Source organism: Natrix helvetica, assembly GCF_964273705.1.
Source record: "Natrix helvetica genome assembly, chromosome: 2".
Classification (NCBI taxonomy): domain Eukaryota; kingdom Metazoa; phylum Chordata; class Lepidosauria; order Squamata; family Natricidae; genus Natrix; species Natrix helvetica.
This window is the reverse complement of record NC_138552.1, coordinates 288,105,622-288,121,899: the sequence shown is the minus strand read 5'-3', so window position 1 is coordinate 288,121,899 and position 16,278 is coordinate 288,105,622. Positions and strand designations below refer to the sequence as shown.

The 16,278-nt window shown below is 43.7% G+C and overlaps 1 protein-coding gene across 9 annotated transcripts in view; it reads right to left on the bottom strand.

Annotated features, from left to right (window-relative positions):
* The window catches only part of MSI2 (musashi RNA binding protein 2), a 689,288-nt gene that overhangs the window by 97,053 nt on the left and 575,957 nt on the right, over positions 1 to 16,278 (bottom strand). For all 9 annotated transcript variants that reach the window (XM_081945332.1, XM_081945333.1, XM_081945334.1 and 6 more), the window contains exon 10: positions 3,752 to 3,826. In XM_081945332.1, coding sequence (XP_081801458.1) covers positions 3,752 to 3,826 — 75 coding nt within the window. The remainder of the gene's footprint in view (positions 1 to 3,751; positions 3,827 to 16,278) is intronic.

The window sequence follows — 16,278 nt, the reverse complement described above, 5'->3', positions numbered from 1 at the left end:
CTGCCATCATTCCCCTTTGTCCTAACATCTGTCAACAGATGGGACCGTGGCTATCGGTTTGGAGCTCTTGGAAGGCACCTCACTACAGCTGACCCACGACCAAGAAAAACCCTCCTCCTTGGCTAAGAGGCTGAAGATATCAGAAAATCCCCTGATACGCAGAGGTCCGCTTACCTATAGACAGAAAAATCTTGTGTGTTTTATACTCCAGCTCTGCTCCTTCTCTGCCTGCCCTCTGCTTTCTTCAGTGGAAGAAAGCAGTGGGAGACAGACCTCCCCAGAACTACTCAAGAGCTGTCTCCCCCACCCCCCCCACCCCAATCATGTGATTTTGGGCACTTGACACAAAACACCCATTGAAGAAAACATGCTTGTTTAACGACAACTGTATTAGCTTAGTAACTCCTGCAAACAAGGGTAATAAAATTAAGTGTGGTCATGTTGCAACCCACTTAATGACCGTCACAACTTAGAACCATAATTCTGGGATCAATTACACAAGGCCTTCCCTTGATATCTAGGTAAATATGTAAAGTTGCTAGTGTCAAGCAGGGTGGACACTTATCCATGCGTGTGTTACAGAGGTGGGCTACAAAAAGTTTAGCAATGGGTTCTCTGCCCGGTTGCTAGGTGGGAGTAGCCATGGTGGGTGTGGCCTAGTCGTCGTCCTGTACCACGGGGGTGGGGGCGTTTTTGCCCTCCCCAGGCTCTGGAGGCTTACTTTGAGCCTCTGGGAGGGCAAAAACAGCCTCCCCAACCTCTGGAGGCCCTATAGAGGCCAGAAACTTTCTGAACGTCTGGTAGGCCCGTTTTTCCCCCTCCCCAAGCCTCTGCACTTACCTGCATCCAAAATGGGCCATGCGGGGACTCCTGGGAGGGGAGGGTGGATGGGCGGGGCCAGCCAAGAATGGTATTTGGGGGTTCTCGGAACTGCACAGAATCTTAGCTAGAGGTTCTCCCAAACCCCTGCAAATCCCCAGCAGCCCACCCCTGCTTATGTACATGCAGGAGTGTAACTTATTAGTTTTAAACAAATACTCCTGATACACCGGAAGATTGGAATGTATTGTATATCTTTTAGTTGTTATAGAAGAAATATAAGGGGGGGGGGAAAGGTCTCGGGGGGGGCACTGTAATATTTGTATTTTTTTTTTGCTTTTTAAAGATTTATACGTACTATGTTTGCATTATTTGTATTTAAAATAAAAAAAATATTTTTTTAAAAATTGTGAATTACCCAAATCTATTGAATCTCCAAAATGGTTCAGATATGTCTCATTTCCTGTACGTGTCCAGAAATGTACACATATGAATGCTAATGTTCAGATGATGGTGCCACTTCTAAGCATTGCTCACACTACAGAGAACAACATGATGCCCAAAGGAACAGCACCTTCTTCTCTTTTAAATCAAAGTGGGCCAGGGAACTGAAAGAAGTGTCCACTCAATATGGAGCAGTGAGGAAAAGGCTATAAAACTCAACAACTCTTGTGCCTATATTAACAGTTGGCAGGAAAGGCCGACCTACGTACCCTCTCTGATCTGTCAACTTTCAGAAGCCAGAATCCCAAACGTTCAAAAGTGAGAGGGGGATGAATACCTCCTTTCAGTGCCACTTTTTCAGATTAAAAACTGCCCTCCCACTGCCGCGTGTTAGCAGACAGGTGTCTAGTCACAGATTGAGCTCCCCGTGTTTCAGCAAGCAAGGAAATCAAAGGGATGGTGATATTTAAAACATTTGTGGATGTGCCCATTCTCTTTCAATCGGCGGAATCCTTTTCAGAACCTGAGAAAAGCCTTCTCTGAAAGAATAAACTGGAAGTCTGGGAGACATTTGCCTCAATTTTACAGGATTCACGAAGGATTCGCCTGACAAACTGGTATATTTGTTTCTCCATGTGGGGATTTGAGAACAAGTGGGAGTATGGATAATCTTAACTCAATCTCCTCTAACCTAGCACCCTCCAAATATGTTAGAATCGGGGGTGGGATTCTACCGGTTTCGACTGGTTCAGGCGAAACGGTAGCTCCGAAGATCAGCTGGGAGGGAACCAGTTTGCCCCGACGATCAGATGGGTGCGCTATTTTCCTACCTTTATCTTCTCATCTGATTCACGCAGCTGAGCAGATTGCCCTGTGAATCAGCTGTGTTACTCCGGGAAAACAGAAGTGAAGATTTCTTGAAACTGCGCATGCAAGTGTGCTCAGTGCGTGTCAGGTGCGGGCGCGTGCAAATCACCCGATCACCGAACCGGTTGTTAAACCGGGAGGATCCCACCACTGGTTAGAATGCAGTTCCCATAATCTCCAATGTCTGGGGAAGGCTGATGTCGATATCTTTAAAATGGCACCTCCCCGAATCCCAATATTTTTGCCGCAAGGTTCAATATCATTTCCTGTTCATCTTTTTCTCTTTCTCTCTCTATCCCCCATCATACAGTATATGCGTCTAAGTGTTTTACAATTCGAACAGCATCATAAAATAACAGCATCCAATAATTATGTTAAACTAGAGAACTTAATTAATATTAACTGCCTGCCTAAATAAAATGCTTTGCAAAGGCGTTTAGAAAAAGCAATTTTCAAAGCCCGCCTAACTCAAACAGGGGAAGGAAATTCACATCCTCTGCTTTGCCACAAGAAAAGCTTCTTGATTTTTGTTTAAAATGAAGACAATTGATCATAGATTTCTTAAATAACATGAGCAAGGTGATTTCCCCCATCCTTTCTTTTGTTCATAACTACAGTTTGCAGGACTAGATGGCTTAAACTCACACCAGTGGTACATATTAATCAACTTTAATATCTGATACGTATTCAAATTTTAATTAATAAAACGTTGCCCCCCTTTTTCTAGCTGTGGTTTGGAAACAGGCACTGACTGGACACTAACAAGCAGTTAATCCCCCATATTGAAATTGGCCCCCAGGGCCTTCCCAGAATCTTAAGGTGAGATGAAAACCCACAAGCAAGTATCACCCTCTGAACTCTTCTTGGCATTTCCTTTTTGAGCTTGAGGGGTTGCTGGTATGAAGAACTCCTTAGGGCTTTTTGGTTTCAATGGTTGCCTGTTGATAATGGCAGAGCTGGAGTAGAAGAGGATACTCATTATTGTCAGGAGGAGATGTTTAAGAGCCAGCTAGCCTAGCACTTCAAAACCTCAGGAGTTCTCCAAGTGATGAACTACCAACAGTAAACTTAAGAGGGAATAGAGAGACTAAATGCAGAAGATTTGACAGCTGTACAAAACAGACTCAAAGGGGAAGGAGAAATAAATAAGGGGAAAGTATTGTGTTGATGTCTGATCTCTCGCAAATGTGCTGGAGAGTTTGTTGCCTAATAGCATAGTACAATGGACTCAGTGCAGGAAATATACAAAGTTGACAGTGCCTGTGCTTCCCATTGAGCCAGTGGTTGTCATTGTTGTTTAAAAAGAGTGCTGTTTTCAAATAGCCAGCAGCAATCAAGAAGCAAGATATACTGTATTTTCCTCCTCCATTCTCAACAGAAAATGCTATCAGAAAGAAAGCTTTTTGTACCTTATCTAAGAATGCACAAGGTTTATCACACAATTAAAAATAAATATTTTGTTACTCATCATAGTTTTCTAGGAAAGTCCTAAGCAGGGACATCTCACTCCCCCACCTCTAAAGTGTCACATCATTCAAATGAGTTTGTTCCCAAGGAAGTTGACTTCAGAATGGCCACCTTAACTTACTTTTGTCCTTATATGCATTAAAGTTTCACATACCTGGAAATTGATAACTGTAACTGGGGGCAAATCCAGGATATCCTCGGCCATAGGTTGCAACAAAATTTGGGTAACCTTGAATAGATAAGTGTTTGAGAAAGAGGAATTAACCAATTAATTTAAACCCAGATTCTTATTTCACATGCAAATAATTACACCAAAGGCAGGAAGACATTTGATTTTTGTGCAAAGCATTAGAAGATTTCTCCCCCCCCCTCCTGTGTGCATCACACCAATGCTGATAAAATGTTAAATACAGTACAATAACCTCATAAGAAAGTCTAAACAGAGGTATCTGATGCAAACCACAAAGATGAATGTGACATCCAGGGTCCAAATATTATTGCAGATGAAACAGGGTGTTGGCATGTTTAATGCAACTTGGGTTTCATTTACCTCTGAGCGCAGACAAATAACAAGAGATCTAGAGATTAGTATCATTTCTTGATCACTTCCCCCTTCCTTTCCATCCCTGCTATTCATAATTAAAATGCACCCCAGTAACTCAAAGCCAAGGACTCTACTTTTCTCAGCTGGGAAGAGTAAATGCCAAGCACTAAAGGATAAGCACATAACACAGGTTTGCTTTGACATTTGGAGAGCTTACGACAAATGTACTTTGCTTCAGAACTATTGACAGTTGGAGATTAAGGTACTAGTGATGCTTCATCCTCAGAGTCTGAAGGACAACTGTTAACACATCCAAAAGTCAGAAGAAGCAAGATGAAGGAGCTGGGAAGACGGAGGGATTTTAATTCTGGATAGGATGCTAAGGCTCAACAAAATGATTGCAAATACTTTTCATGGAGAAGTCAACAAGATCAGTGGTTTCTCTACATTTTCTTTTAAAAAGGGAAACCAAACATTTCAATAGAAGTCTTCAAATACCCAGCCATCATAGAACTAATATGGGGATGGAGGAATATTCATGGGGAAGAGGAGGGGGGAAGAGGGAGATCTGGATCTCAAAGATGCTTTTTTTGTTCTCATCTAAGTAGCTTCATCACCCGCCATCAGAACTGATGAAGCTTCTTGGATGAGAAGCAAAACTCTTTCTTCTTTTTCCTAAACAAAAAAAAAACAGTCTAGTGGCCTTTTGAAACAAACAAAAAGCACCTTTGAGAGATCTGGAAATATTTGTCACTCTTATTTGTTTTCAACTGATTTGGAAAGCCTCAAGGGGGCACCAGGCTCCAGAGAAAATTAATGGTGGAGAGAGCAAATTGTTGGTGCAAAAAGGATTCAGTGGAAAACAAATTCGCTTTGCTTTCTACAAATTCACTTTTGGGGGAAAAAAAAATGCTGTTTTGTGATTCTTTTTCTCCGGGAAGATATGCATGGGGTGGGAATGTGGCATTTGCTCAGACAGTTTGAACTCCCTGTACTTTTGGCAGTGATTAAGTGTCGACCCGTTGAGGTGCTAGTTGGGTGGAATTAGGACTGTTGGTCAACACATCTGAAAAGTATTATGTTTGGGAAGCCAGGAACATAGCTGAGGCCGGATTCTATCTTGGTTTCTTCCGGCAGAGTTAGGGAAATCCTTTTCCCGAAACACTGGTGATAGGAAAGCAAAGGCCTGACTTTTGCACAATTGCACAGCCAACTTTCCTTTGTTGCACATTAAGGCTATCATTGTGACTGGGGTTTTAGACTAGAATAACAGAGTTGGAAGGGACTTTGGAGGTCTTCTAGTCCAACCCCCTGCCTAGACGGAAACTATATACCACAAATGACCATCCAACATCTTCTTAAAGACTTTCAGTGTTGGAGCATTTACAACTTCTGGAGGCAAGTTGTTCCGCTGATTAATTGTTCTAACTATCAGGAAATTTCTCCTCAGTTCTAAGTTGCTTCTCTCCTTGATTAGTTTCCACCCATTGGTTCTTGTCCTACCCTCAGGTGTTTTTGGAGAATAGCTTGACTCCCTCTTCTTTGTGGCAACCCCTGAGATATTGGAAGACTGCTATCACGTCTCCCCTAGTCCTTCTTTCTCTTAAGCTAAACATACCCAGTTCCTGCAACCGCTCCTCATATGTTTTAGTCTCCAGTCCCCTAATCATCTTCGTTGCTCTTCTCTGCAGAGATTCTTTCTAGAGTCTCCACATCTTTTTTACATCGTGGTTTTCTGATACCATGATTCCATCTCTCACTCTCTGCCCTTCCAACAACGATCATTGCTAGTCTCCTTCTCTTTCCAATTATTCCTTTTATGGAATCTCCAAAACTTTCTTGAATCCATATGCACAAGTTTGGTATCACTGTAGTTACTATTCATTCTGCTCTGTTTCCCCCCCTCAACTACTATGGATTTTTTTTTGAACCACCAATAACTAGAATACCTCAATAGACACAAAGCACTGGACCCTTGATTGGGTTTTTGTATGTTTCTTCATTGGCAGGAAGATTTTTTTTTTTAACAAAAGGAAAGCTTACAACCAAAATGGGAATGTCTTCAACTACTGCAGAAATAAATCTTAATAAAACTTTAATACATCTTAATAAAAAACTCATTTTTTATTTTATTATTTTTTTTTCTCTAAGCTATTTACCTACATTATATTTTCAAAATCCAAATTCACTATAGTTTCACATCTTTCTCTTCAATACCTCCAATAAATGTGTTTAACGCTGAGTTCTATATATCTGTTGTTTTAATTCCTGTATGCCTAACCCAGTGGTGGGTTTCAAATTATTTTAGAACCTATTCGGTAGGTGTGGCCTGTTTTGTAGGAGTGGCTTGGTGGTCATGTGACTGAGTGGGAGTGGCTTGGCAGTTATGTGACTGGGTGGGAGTGGCCAAGTCAATATCACTGAATTATTTGCCCCAAATAATTCCGGTACTGCCCCTTTGTCCGGTGGGACAATACCGGAACGCTCCCTCCCGCCTGCCCCCCCTCACTCGCTCCTCCCACCTGCCCCCCCTCGCTCGGTCCCCCCGCCTGCCCGATCGCCATTCGCTTGCTTGCTGTGAGTCTTAAAAACATCTGTGAGTCTTAAAAACGTCTGAGTGAATCCAGGAAGAGGGAAGATGCAGAGGGGCTGGAAGAGTGTGTGTAAGGTGGTCATTAATGTTGAAGACCAGCAAGGACAGCCATATTTCCTCTGTAAGTAGCTGTTTTATTGTTTTGTGTGCTTATTTTATTCTTTTTTAAGTAGTAAGTGCACAAAATAATAAATTTCCTTTTTTTATATCTTCTTTTTGTAGGTCATTCTTTGGGGCAAATAATTCAGTGACATTGACTTGGCCACTTCTGGCGTACCGGTGCAAACCGGGAGCAACCCACTCCTGGCCTAACCTTTTAAATTGTCATTTTTATCTTGTTGTAAGCCACTTAGAATCACTTGATAGAGATGGGCAGCACGTAAATTTAATAAATGCATAAAATAATAAAAAAATATGTACTGTTACAGTAGAGCTAAACGGTGGCTCAATGACTGCCCTGTTTAGCGAACATTCAAAGTGCTGAAAAAGTAAATTTTATGACCAGCCAATGCACTTATGGCCTGCAGTGGTGTGATCGAAATTCAGGCCCTTTGCAACCAGACAGCATTTACAATGATGGTCACATATTCACACTGGTACACTTCAATGGAGAAGCTGGCAGGAAATTAGCAAGTTGGCGGTTATGGGATGTCTCAGTTAACAGCGCTGGTGATTTGCTTACCAACAGTGGGAGTAAGGTCATAAGCCTGTTACGGTCACATGATATCTTGCTCAATGTTCACATTGCTTAGCAATGGAGTTGCTGGTCCCAATTGTAGCGGTTAAATAAGTACGACATGTAATTCGTTTTCTATAGACCTCAATTAGTCTTTTATCTCTCTTTTTTTAAAAAAAAGTTTGTTTCTATTTCTTTTTCTGCCCGAGTCTTTAAAGTTCCTTTGTCGTTCTATTTCGTATACTTGGGTGAGTTTCTGGACTTTTCTCTGACTTTTGGCTCCACCTGAGGGAAATGGTAGGAAGAGTGTTTCCCTCACACCAATTCTGGGAAGGGAAAAAAAGGTTCCCCTCTCCCCACTTTTGTCAGCTGCTGCCTCTTTTCTGGTTGCCTCGTTCACATCAGGACGGCATCTTTCAGTTTGCCTCTTTATTTGACTCCTGGGCTTTGGTTATTCTGCTCCTCCTTCGCCAAATCTGTGGCTTATAAAGCTCCCAGACTGTCATCTTGTTTCCCTGCTTCTGGTCTTATGCCTAATATTGCTGTTTGATTGGCACTTGGGTCATCCTGATAAAAGGGGAGGAAGGAATGGAGGAGAGAGTGAGACGGGGAGAGAGAGAGAGAGAGAGGGAGGGAGGGAGAGAGAGAGGGAGGGAGAGAGAGATAGAGAGAAGAAGAGGAGAGGAAGGAAGGAAGGAAGGAAGGAAGGAAGGAAGGAAGGAAGGAAGGAAGGAAGGAAGGAAGAAAGGAAGGAAGGAGGCTTCCTTAAGGAATATTGCTCTGTTCTACCACTGTGGTGTTTGGAGGCAGTGAAAATGAAGGCTGCTATAAACTTTGAGCTTATTTTAATTTTCATTTTCACCTATTTAGTTGTGCATTGGATCATTGCATCTGGCTATTGTTTCAGATGTGGCTTGTACAGGTAGTCCTCAACTTACGTCCACAATTGAGCCCGAACTTTCTAAGTGAAACAGTTGTTAAGTGGATTTTGCCCCACTTTATGACTTTTCTTGCCACAGCTGTTTAGGTGAATCGCGGCAGTTATTAGGCAAGTTAGGAACAAGGCTAATCACTTAAGTTATTCAGTGAGTAACAAGGCTATTAAGTGAACCTGGCTTCCCCATTGACTTTGCTCGTAAGAACATCACACGACAGAAAGCGATCGCATGACCCGAGGGACACGGCAACCGTCATAAATACGAATCAGTTGCCAAGCATTCGATTTTGGTCCCGTGAGCATGGGAATGCTGCGAAAATGCTGCAATGGTCCTAAGAGTGGAAAAACAGTCCTAAGTCACTTTTCTCACTGTTGTAACTTCGAACAGTCACTAAATCAGGGGTGTCCAAACTTGGGAAGCTTAAGACTTGTGGACTTCAACTCCCAGGATTCCCCAGCCAGCATGGCTGGCTGGGGAATTCTGGGAGTTGAAGTCCACAAGTCTTAAACTTCCCAGGTTTGGACACCCCTGCACTAAATGAACTGTTTTGAGTTGTGGACTACCTGTATATGCTTGAGTCCAGCAGCAGGGCAGGTAAGCTGCCTGCCTGGAAGGAAAAAGAGCCCAGTAGTGAGTCATGGATTGATGAAATGGGCAGTGTCCTTTGAGAGCTGGTAATTCTGATTAAGTTCCGCAAAGGAATGGTTATTCAATTATTAGGTAATTCAATCTCACTCAATAGTGAAGTATTAATCCCCAACAGAGGCTGAATGGGAAGACACGAGGCAGAGCACTAAATCATGCAGAGACACAGTGGTAACCCTCTGTAGGGTTCGTTGCTTTGGCCAACTCAGGGCATTACACTTTTAAATTAATTAATTTCATTGATTAATTCCATTCGGGCACCAACAAAAAAGGGCAAGGAACACCTCGCGTAAAGCATCTCTTTTAAGAGGAATGCAGCAACCTCACTTCAATTAGGGAACAGGTTTTCTGTGCCGAATTAAAATTCTAACCTCAATTTCGGGGGGGATTCTTTGTATTGATTTTAACCTGCTTCAAGCTCTCAGCCCTCAATTGCCCAATTCACTTTTATTCTTTCTTCGAGGATTCATCCCCCGCAATTGTGTTCATTTCTACAAAGCTCTTGCGCGGCCCGGCAAACATGCTCAATTATTTTGCCAACATAACGTGTCCCTTCCCTTTCAGATGAGATTTAGCTGTCCATATTGTTTGCTATTAATCATCATTTAGAGATGGAACATTAAACGCTTGGATGAATTTTGATTACTAATTATGAAGGGACGGAACTTAGCAAGGAAAACAAAAGAGGGGGTGGCGAAAACAGGGCTTGTATAGCTTTAAATGCACGCAAACATTTAAAGTGGTGGTCTCCTTAATATGCATTTTCTGCAAATAAACTGTCAGAAATTCACTGGATCAGTCAGGAGTATGTTTTGCAAACTGTTTCTCTTCAAACAAGGGGATTGATTTAACGTGTTTCTGACTAAGGGAGCAGGTTACCCCATGACTGACACTTCCACAATGAAATGTCAACTCGCTTATATTTTGCTTTTAAATAAAGGCTCACTGCAGCGTCAGTGGGATGAGTTTGTCACATTGCCTTTTGAGTGGGCCTCTTCCAACAATGAATAAATGCATCATATAAGAGAACAGTCATTTCAACGGGAAAGAGATAAAGCCCAGCCAACTCGGTTCCAAAAATAGCCTTGTCGGCAAGCAAGTTCCTACTTAAGAGTCTTCGAGGCTCCAAATTTCTCTGGATCTGCTACTGCTGATAAAACCCCCACTGTTGCTTTGTTTGGGTTTTAGAAGACAACAAGTGTTATTTTTTTGTCCGAGTGCTCCAAAACAACAAATAAAACCCTGCTTCTTTCTTGAGTAGAAGCCTTGGCTCTTTCAATGGTGAAAAAAGTACGGTTCGACATTTAGGCAAGAAAAACAAAATATGTCAGTGACAGCTAACCTTTTCCAGTCGGAGTGCCCAAAGTGCCCAAACCTCTCAAATACAATGCGTGCACCCCCGCACATGCATGCGCGACCCCCCACACACCCTCCGCCCCTGCGCATGCACACAAGACCCCCCAATACATCCCCTCCATGCATGCGTGCACGAACCCCCCCCCCACATATGCCCCATCCCCTGCATGCGCAGCAGAGACCTGAAGACTAGTTGGCCGGCGGGAGGCATGCGCATATGTGTAGTGGAGCTAAACCGAGGCAACAGCTTGTGTGCCGTCAGAGAGGGCGCTGCGTGCCACCTCTGGCACGGGTGTCATAGGTTTGCCATCACAGGTATATGTGGTACCTTGCTCAATAGTAGTAACTGTGAGAGGGATCTTGGAGTCCTAGTGGACAACCATTTAAATATGAGCCAGCCGTGTGCAGCAGCTGCCAAAAAAGCCAACACAGTTCTAGGCTGAATCAACAGAGGGATAGACTCAAGATCACGTGAAGTGTTAATACCACTTTATAATGCCTTGGTAATTGCCACACTTGGAATACTGCATTCAGTTTTGGTCGCCATGATGTAAACAAGATGTGGAGACTCTAGAAAGAGTGCAGAAAAGAGCAACAAAGAGGACTGGGGGACTGGAGGCTAAAACATATGAAGAACGGTTGCAGGAACTGGGTATGTTTAGTTTAATGAAAAGAAGGACATGGGGAGACATGATAGCAGTGTTCCAATATCTCAGGGGTTGCCACAAAGAAGAGGGAGTCAAACTATTCTCCAAAGCACCTGAGGGCAGAACATGAAGCAACAGACGGAAACTAATCAAGGAGAGAAGCAACTTAGAACTAAGGAGAAATTTCCTGACAGTTAGAACAATTAATCAGTGGAACAGCTTGCCTCCAGAAGTTGTGAATGCCCCAACACTGGAAGTCTTTAAGAAAATGTTGGATAACCATTTGTCTGAAGTAGTGTAGGGTTTCCTGCCTAAGTAGGGGGCTGGACTAGAAGACCTCCAAGGTCCCTTCCAACTCTGTTATTCTATTCTATTCTTTGAAGTAGTCCAGACAAGAAGCTCTAACCCTGCATAGTAACACTATCTTTACTCTCTCCCCTCTCTTACTTTCACTCTTCTGAAACTATGGAGGGTCCCTTCTGAGATGCTTTCCCCACTCCCATCATACCTTTGGACTTGGATTTCATTTATCAGACCTCGGTCAATCTGTGGCTCTTCCTCCTGTCTCTCAAGGTCATTCCCTTATAGATTACAGGAAGGTCATTATATCTCAGCTGCAATTATCAATATAATCACTAGGTGGCAGCAAGAAGATACCAACAATGCTAGATCTCTGCTTCCCTCTTGTGCTTATCTGGAATACCACAGCCCAGGTGACAGTGCTATTAGCAATGGAGGCCTTGACCTTGAAGGAATCGCGGTCTCAGCGATCCTGACGCCCTTCAAATGTTGAGATATAATTTCCACATCTCATCAGCTGATCTTTGAAGGCTAGAAAGATTAATCTTGGATGGTAAGTGGATTTGAGACAACATGGCAATTCTGGGCCATTAGGTTACGCTAAGAAGTCAGAGAAACATCCAGGAAGACCCCAAAAGCAATCCACTTCCATCACGCTGACAAGAAAGTGCTTGGATTTTATCACTATGAATGAAGCTTGGCTCCATTTCTGCAATTCCCCACCAGAATAGTTAAAGGTTAAACATCGCTTTTGCAAACCATTTGCCCTCCAAATGGGCCGGCTGAGAATTCAGAAGGGGGCGCGATCCAACAGGTTGGCACTAAGGGTTACACGGTTTGTATTTATTATCTGACATATCCGGCCATTCTGATAATTTGATAATGATTTGCAACGTCGTGTATTCTTTCAAGGCGGGATGAGTGATGGGGAATCAAAGCATCCATAATCCATCAATACAAGCCACCAGAGTAGGGAAGGCTGCTTTAGCCAACTCAAACAAAGGCACGCTCGGTGGCAGGGTAAGCCACAGAATTTCTTGCCCTTTCGCGTCGCAAGGGAAACAGAAGCCCCAAACCAATCTGCTGGGATCAGTGAGCACAAATAAGGACACCTGTGTCCCCACCCACCTCTGCTACGGCCCTTCACTCCCCACCTCCAACAACAAAGACCAAATATACAGCTGACTGGGTAGTAGTTCTCATCCATATATCCCATCACAGAACATTTCTCGAGGTCAGGCAGATGAAATCATAAATTTATAATACAACATTACTTCAATTTTCCTCTTCATTTGACGCTGCAGTGCCCAGCTCTGCTCTAACGAGTCAAAGCCTGATCTGAAATGGGGGGAGAAATTGGCTGGCTGAATATCAATAGCACATTAACATCCCGCCCGTGTGGATGCTTCATCAAGCCAAATTATGGCCGGCCGGCCCATCCGCCATTTCCCATTTAGCCCCCATTCTCGCCCGGCGATGGGCGCTGAGCAATTTATTTGCTTCAGTACTTCTGGCAAATGATCAATCTTGCAGTAATTATCTCTTGTCACTAAACTGAGAAATCAAGGCTCTGCCTAGATTACCTCCCATGAAGAGAGAACTTCGTATCTACATCAACCATCAAGACAGGCTTTTCACAACTGCAACTTCTTCACCACCTTTTTCCCAGGCTTATTAGTGACAGGGGTGCCAACAGGGGTGGGTTGCTGCCCGTTTTTACTACCGGTTCGCAACCTGCGCGCTATGCACTGCTCAACGTAAATTGTCAGGGTTCCAAATTAGCACCCAAAAGTAAATCAGAGTCCAAGGCAAAGTATTGCTCAAAGTTCCAATTTATTAAGAGAGCCACGTTGGCACATCTGGGAGAACCCGAATCTGAAAGCTTCCCGGTTTTCCCCACCCAGTTGAAAGTTCAAGATCTTGCCCCCACACCCACAAGTCCATCACGTGGTCCCATCTCCCACTGCCATGCTGGCAGCTTCCACCCATCCCATTCCGGTCAGGTGCAGAGACAAAGGATGACCTTGGCTTTCTAGAAAGAATTTTGTTATGGCTACATAGTATGCAACTCCTTACACACACCCCTCCTGTTTTCCCACAATAGAAAATGCACAGCAGAGTAATAGAAAGTGTGGCAGGCCAAAGACCCAAAAGAAAAGATGGCTGCAGGCCTGACACTGTTCTGCGTGCATGCACACAACAATTTACAGTGAGTGCCGAAATGGACAAACTAACTAAAGAAATCCAGGGAAAAGAAGAATCAGAATTCTATCAGATATGGGATAAATGGTACAGGTGGATGGAGGAAAAAAATAGGACTCCTAGGCGATAAATAAGCAGAATGTGGTAGCTCTTATAGATTGTGGTTGGTGTTAAAATGTTTATTCATTGAATAATATAAATACGAATGATTCTGGATAAAAGTACTTTCAAACAAATGCAGTTAAAGGAGAATGTTGGTATATTCTTTGATTTAAAATGCACAACTCAATTTGAATGAAGTATAAAGAATGATTGTAGTAATGCACGGAATTTAAATGTAACCAGTCGACATGCTAGCTGGAAGACGTATTGAAGAGTGTTTTGTGTGTGTGTTATCCATCTAATTAAAACAATAAAAAAATAAAAAATAAAATAAAAAAAACAATTTACAGTGAACTGCTCACGTGCAGTCACTGAAATCCAGAATGTGGTGGCCCAGGAACAGCAAGGGAACCGATTCGGGAGTATGGCAGGCCTGGGTCGCTGTCGGTTCTGCGACCCAGGCCTGACTTCCACTACTGGTTCAGCCGAACCAAGCCAAACTGGCAGCAACCCACCTCTGGGTGCCAAACTAAAACTACAGTTCTAAAGCCCTTGGTTGCTGGTGGATGTATTCAGATCTTTTTCTACTGGGCTAAGAATGGTGGCAGCCGTAAACCACGAATCCATCTGCAGGTGGCTTAACTTAGTGACCCTAATGGACCTGGAATGCCCTCAAGGGTTACCAGGTTCAGATTGCCCTGAATCAGGGCTTTTCAATCTTGTCACGTTGAAGATCTGGGCGCTTTGACTTCCAGAATTCGCCAGCAGGTATCCTGTTTTGCCAGTGACTTTGTCATAGGGGGATGGGAGAGACTGGTAAGGTTGAGAAAAGAATGGAAGACAGAGAAGAGAAGCTATCGGGAGGTAGACATCTATTGGTGGCTTATCCCAAGGCAATTTTGCCCAGATGACAAAAAGCCTGAAAAGGAGCATTTCAAATCGTTCAAAGAGACTTGTCTAATTCTATAAATGAAAAGGAGAAACTCACCATGCAGTTTTTGCAAGATTCGGATTTCTGTATTTGCTCCAAGGCTAACCTCAAAGACGCCTGACCATGAACATAGGTGGTTCTTGCTCTCTTGATCTAGTGTTGTGACTGTTGTGGCTAGCCACAGAAGATTCAGACAGCGAGGAGGTTGGGGAGGAACATGGACCAGTCCTGGAGTCTGGGGAAGGCTCTGATGAGGGCTCTGTGTCGGAGGCAGAGAGGGGGCCAGGGCCGTATGCCAGTTATGGAACTGCCATACTTTCATCACTGTGTAAATATCCCGAATGGCTTTAGACTGATTGCACTGGCCGAAATCTCTCTCCCCCCCCCCCAAAGAAATGGGATTAGGATAAAGAAGAAGGGGGCTTTTGCTTGGATCAGAGGGAATCCCTTTCGACTGCATTTCACTTTTTGGCTGAAACTATCCTGACCTGCCCCTGCATGACAAAAATAACAACTGGAAACAATATCGAGCCTGTGTGTCAGGTTTCTCCGGCACTTTCTAATGGCTCTCTTCTGTTACTCATGGTGTTAGGCTCACTTTTCCTTCGCTTTCACCGTCATCTCCTCTAGAAGAGCAACTTTTCTTTGAAGGGCACAAATGCCTTTTATGCATGAATGCAACCCCATCTAGATGGAACATGTGCACTCATGCACAGCTGGGGTCCGGCTCCCAGAGTCATATTAAAAAAGTCAGGGACCAATTTCTTGAAACGAGACGTACATATCAGGTAGCATTGCAGTGGAGATATAAATTTTACCAACAGAGGGGCTTTTTGGGCGGATAGCGTGGGAGAGAAGGGAGTTCAAAACTTCAAACATAGCAATTTAAGCCCACTCCCCAACCTTTTGGGCACCAGGGACCGGATCCGTGGAGAGAGTTTTTTCCACGGACCACTTTGCATGCTGCCTGCATCCTGCGGATGGGGCTTCACTTGTTTGCGCGGTCCGGTTTATGGCATGCCGTGGCCCGGAGCCAGTCAATTAGGAGTTGGGGACCCCTAATTTAAGGGGAAGGGAAGGGAAAAGAAGGGAGGAGGAAAGTGGAAGAAGAGAAGGGAAGGAAAGAAGCAGAGGGGAAGGAAGGGGAAAAAAGTGGAAGAAGAGAGGTGAAGGGAAAGAAAATGGAAGAAAAAGAGGGGCGGGGAGGGGAAGAAAGTGGAAGAAAGGAAGGGAAGTGGAGATGACTGGAGGGGAATGAAAGAAGAGAAAGGAAAGAAAATAGAAAAGGAGGGGAGGAAAGGGAAGAAAAGTGGAATAAGTGGAGGGGAGGAAACTGGAAGTGGAGAAGGGAAGTGGAAGAAGGGGATTGAAGGAAATGGGAGGAAAGTGGAAGAAGAGAAGGGAAAGAAAGTAGATGAATGGGAGTGAATGAAAGTAGAAGAAGTAAAGGGAAGGAGACTGGAAGCAGTGGAAGGGAGAGAAATGGAAGAAGAGAAGGGAAAAATGTGGAAGAGGAGGAGGGGAACAAAGGGAAGGGAAGTGGAAGAAGGGAAGGGAAAGGAAAGAAAGTGGAAGAAAGGGAGGGAAGGGGAAGGAAGGGAAGGTGAAAGAAATGGAAAAAGAGAAGGGAAAGAAAGTGGAAGAAGTAAGGAGGGGAGGGAAATGGAAGAAGGGAAAGAAAGTGTAAAGAAGTGAAGGGGAAGGAAGGGAAATGGAAGAAGAGAAGGGAAAGAAAGTGGAAGAAGAT